The sequence below is a fragment of the Prionailurus bengalensis genome, chromosome A2 (genome assembly GCF_016509475.1).
Source record: "Prionailurus bengalensis isolate Pbe53 chromosome A2, Fcat_Pben_1.1_paternal_pri, whole genome shotgun sequence".
NCBI lineage: Eukaryota > Metazoa > Chordata > Mammalia > Carnivora > Felidae > Prionailurus > Prionailurus bengalensis.
Window position 1 is genome coordinate 10,812,017 of NC_057348.1, and position 3,834 is coordinate 10,815,850.

General features: G+C 42.9%; 1 protein-coding gene across 1 annotated transcript; it reads left to right on the plus strand.

Moving 5' to 3' along the window:
• The first annotated feature begins 2,332 nt into the window (after nucleotides 1–2,332).
• On the plus strand, nucleotides 2,333–3,265 carry LOC122486368 (olfactory receptor 7A17-like). The gene has a single exon (XM_043585804.1). It carries the CDS (start codon nucleotides 2,333–2,335, stop codon nucleotides 3,263–3,265), a length of 933 nt encoding a protein of 310 aa, XP_043441739.1.
• The last annotated feature ends 569 nt before the right edge of the window (nucleotides 3,266–3,834 follow it).

Genomic DNA, 3,834 nt, shown 5'->3' on the forward strand with positions numbered 1-3,834 from the left:
AACTGAAATAAGGCTGTATAACTGGGGCCCCCGAAGTGGGGAAGTGATGGGGACTTTGAGAGAAGAAAAAGTCGGTCAAATCTCCTCACCAGTAAGAAGCAGTCATTATCAATTGAGGGAACTATGCTAAGTTCTTTATGGCGTGTTCACTAAATCTGCCAACCACCTGAGCAGGATAGATACCTCTAGCCCTACTATTTGGGGAGGGATATTAGCGTTTACAATAGTTTGGTTGGGAAGGTGGGGGAAGAGAAGAGAGGGAAACAAACCACAAGAGATTCATAGGGGTAGAGAGCAAACTCAGCGTTGATGGAGCAGGTGAGTGGGGATGGGCTAGATGGGTCATGGGGATTAAGGAGGGTACTTGCTGTGATGAGCACTGGGTGTTGTCAGTGATGAATCACTGAATTCTACTCCTGAAAACAATATGTTCCACTGTATGTTACCTGAGTAGAATTTAAATGAAAAAAAGAGTAGTTTGCTTGGTTCTCCAAATTCAAAAACAAACATATGTAGATCCAAAATTCAAAATACGAGTCTCTGATGATGAAGGTGTTGCATTTTATATCATTTATAAGAGGTGGGGTTTTGTTAGCAAATAATCTATTAAAATCCGTCACTTTTGATGTACTCTGTATATTATCCTTAGAGAATTGTGGGGGTTTTCCCTTGCTTGTTATTTAGCGGGATGTCTTGATAACTTAGACATCCTAACTTTTCCGTTTAGATACATTGCTTTTTGATGCTTCATTATCCTGGGCTTGAAGGAGACGTACTTGGGGTTGGGGTGTTGCCAGAACAAAAGATACATTCTCATCCCGCTGCTAGGGGCCGCCTCAACTCATAGATCTTTCTCCCCACTTTTCTTGCTCTCAGTTTTTGAAAATGATATTTTAATTTCTTTAAACACTGGCTATGAAAAGTTCATATTAATGCGGAGACCCATGTTTACATGCTCATAGAAGACTTAACTACTGGAACTTGGATGTATTTTCACATCTTTAGAGGAAAGAAAATCTCTTGTCAACAGCTTGCCTTGTATCAGTGTTTACCTAATTAATGTGCCTTGAGGTGAGAATAGTCTGGTTGTGACATGGCCCTATGAGACTAGGGGGCACACACGTGTGTGTGTGTGCATGTGTGTTTGTGTGCCATGAGCGGTTTTCAAAGCAGAGGTCCTGGAACCCATAGCTCCATAATGTGACCCTTAATATACAGATGCCAGATTATTACCCAACACATGAAGATAAGAAGGGGGCCCATTTCTATCCAAAGATTCTTTGGACACAAAATCAATAAAGTGCAAGGGACGCTAAGTGAAGGAGGGATTCCTTGTGCCGTGAAGTTTCATCAGTACCGGGGAGGCCACCTTGTTCCTCAACATTCCCTGCCACCATCTGTCACCACTCTTCCTCTTGCTCATTCCCCTCAACGCAATGGCTTTGGTTGACCATTGAATGACCAATGAATATTGGCTTTTAAAACAACAAACAAACCAACAAAAAGAAAGATGATGACAAGGAGTGGGAGATACTGGCTTCCAGTTAAGGAACGAAGGACACACAGGACTAAAAGGCACAGCAAAGGGAATATAGTCAGTGATACTATCAGAGCATTGTGTGGTGACAAATGGCAGCTCCACGTGTGGTAAGCATGGTGTGATGTGTAAAACTGTTGGATTGTACACCCCACACTGCTGTAACATGGTGCATCAACCACCCTCAGGTTTTAAAAATTGATTTAAAAAAAGGACTTTTTTCAGAGCCTCTGCACTGGTCGTTCCCTCTGATTGGTGTACTTTTCCCCAGAGGACTTTGTGTCTCCTTCTGTCTCCTTGAGGCCTCTGTTTAGATGTGTTTTGGTATGCCCGAATAACCAGTAAAAAATAACATCTCCACCCGCTCTTTCCTTTACACAGGTTTTTTTTTTCTTCATAGCACCTGTCACCTTCTCATATTTTGTCCACTCTTTCATTTGCTTATCCTCTGTCTCCATCACTGAACCTTATAGACTTTTATTTTTTTGACACCTGTACTCTTTGTCTGGAGATTAGTCAGTGCTCAAGGTTATTCCTCAAAGGGGTGACAGAATTTCTCATTAAAACTATAGAATCCATGAGTATTGGGGGAAAAAGCTAAGTGTGGGATGTGAATTCCTATTCAGGGCTGCCATGAAGGAGTCCCCAGAGGGGGCAAGTTCTATCCAAAACACTATGGATATTGAATTTTTGAAAGAAAAATAAAAATTATAGAATGCCAATGATATTTGCAATGTTCATTGTTGAGAAACTCGGTCATGCTATTTTTTGTTCCCTGATAGTCCCCTCTAGCCCATGGAACCAGGAAATGATTCACAAGTTTCAGAATTTTTTCTTCTGGGACTATCAGAGGAACCAGAGCTGCAGCTCCTCACTTTTGGGCTTTTCCTCTCCATGTACCTGATCACTGTGTTTGGCAACCTGCTCATCCTCCTGGCCGTCAGCTCTGACTCCCACCTCCACACGCCCATGTACTTCTTCCTGGCCAACCTGTCCTTTGTAGACATCTGCTTCACCTCCACCACCGTCCCGAAGATGCTCTGGAACATCCAGACACAGAGCAAAGTCATAACTTATGCAGGCTGCATCACACAGATGTATTTTTTCCTACTCTTCGCTGGATTGGACAACTTTCTACTGTCTGTGATGGCTTATGACCGGTTCGTGGCCATCTGTCAACCCTTGCACTACATGCTGATCATGAAACCCACCTACTGTGGGCTGCTTGTTCTGGTGTCCTGGATGATGAGCACCCTGAACTCCTTATTACAAACCTTAATGATGTTGTGCCTGTCCTTCTGTACAGAGGTGGAAATCTCCCACTTTTTCTGTGAAATCAATCAGGTGGTCCTGCTTGCCTGTTCTGATCCCTTTCTTAATGACATGCTGATGTATTTTGCAGCTGGGTTGTTGGGTGGTGCTTCCCTAGCTGGGATCCTTTACTCTTATTCTAAGATAGTTTCCTCCATCCGTGGGATCTCATCAGCTCAGGGCAAGTATAAGGCATTTTCCACCTGTGCATCTCACCTCTCGGTTGTGTCCCTATTTTACTGTACCAGCCTAGGAGTGTACCTGAGCTCTGCTGCTACCCAGAGCTTCCACTCAAGTGCCACAGCCTCGGTGATGTACACGGTGGTCATGCCCATGCTGAACCCCTTCATCTACAGCCTGAGGAACAAAGACATAAAGAGGGCTCTGAAGAGAATCATTGGGGTTCCAGTGATATAAAGGCCAATTGTCCTGGGGCTGAAGACATGCCATGATTGCAGGGCTCAAAGCATCAGAGCCAGGAACTGCTATTCTTTGATGAGACTGTGGACGTAGAATCTGCCCCCTCTATTTATTTCTTGGAATTCTCATTTGTTTGATTTCAACTTCTCCATACATTTCAATAACTCACTTTATTAAGCTTCTGATCTGTCTGATATACGGTTTCTCCTTCGTCCACTCTCATACATTCCCATGTTTTCCCAAATGTTGGATCACAGATGCCTGTACATTTCTGTATCTTACAATGGGCAAGTTGGATTTTATTTTATTTCTTTCCAAGATTTTATTTAAATTTACATAGTTAGCATATAGTGTAGAATTGGTTTCAGTAGTATAGTTTAGTGATTCTTCACTTACCCAGTTCCCATCACAAGCACCCTTCTTAATGCCTCTCACCCATTTAGTCCATCCCCTCACCCACCTCCCTTCCAGCAACCCTCAGTTTGTTCTCTATTGTTAAGAGTCTCTTTATGATAAAAATACTCAAGGACGTAGAGATAGAAGGAACATGCTTTAACATCATAAAA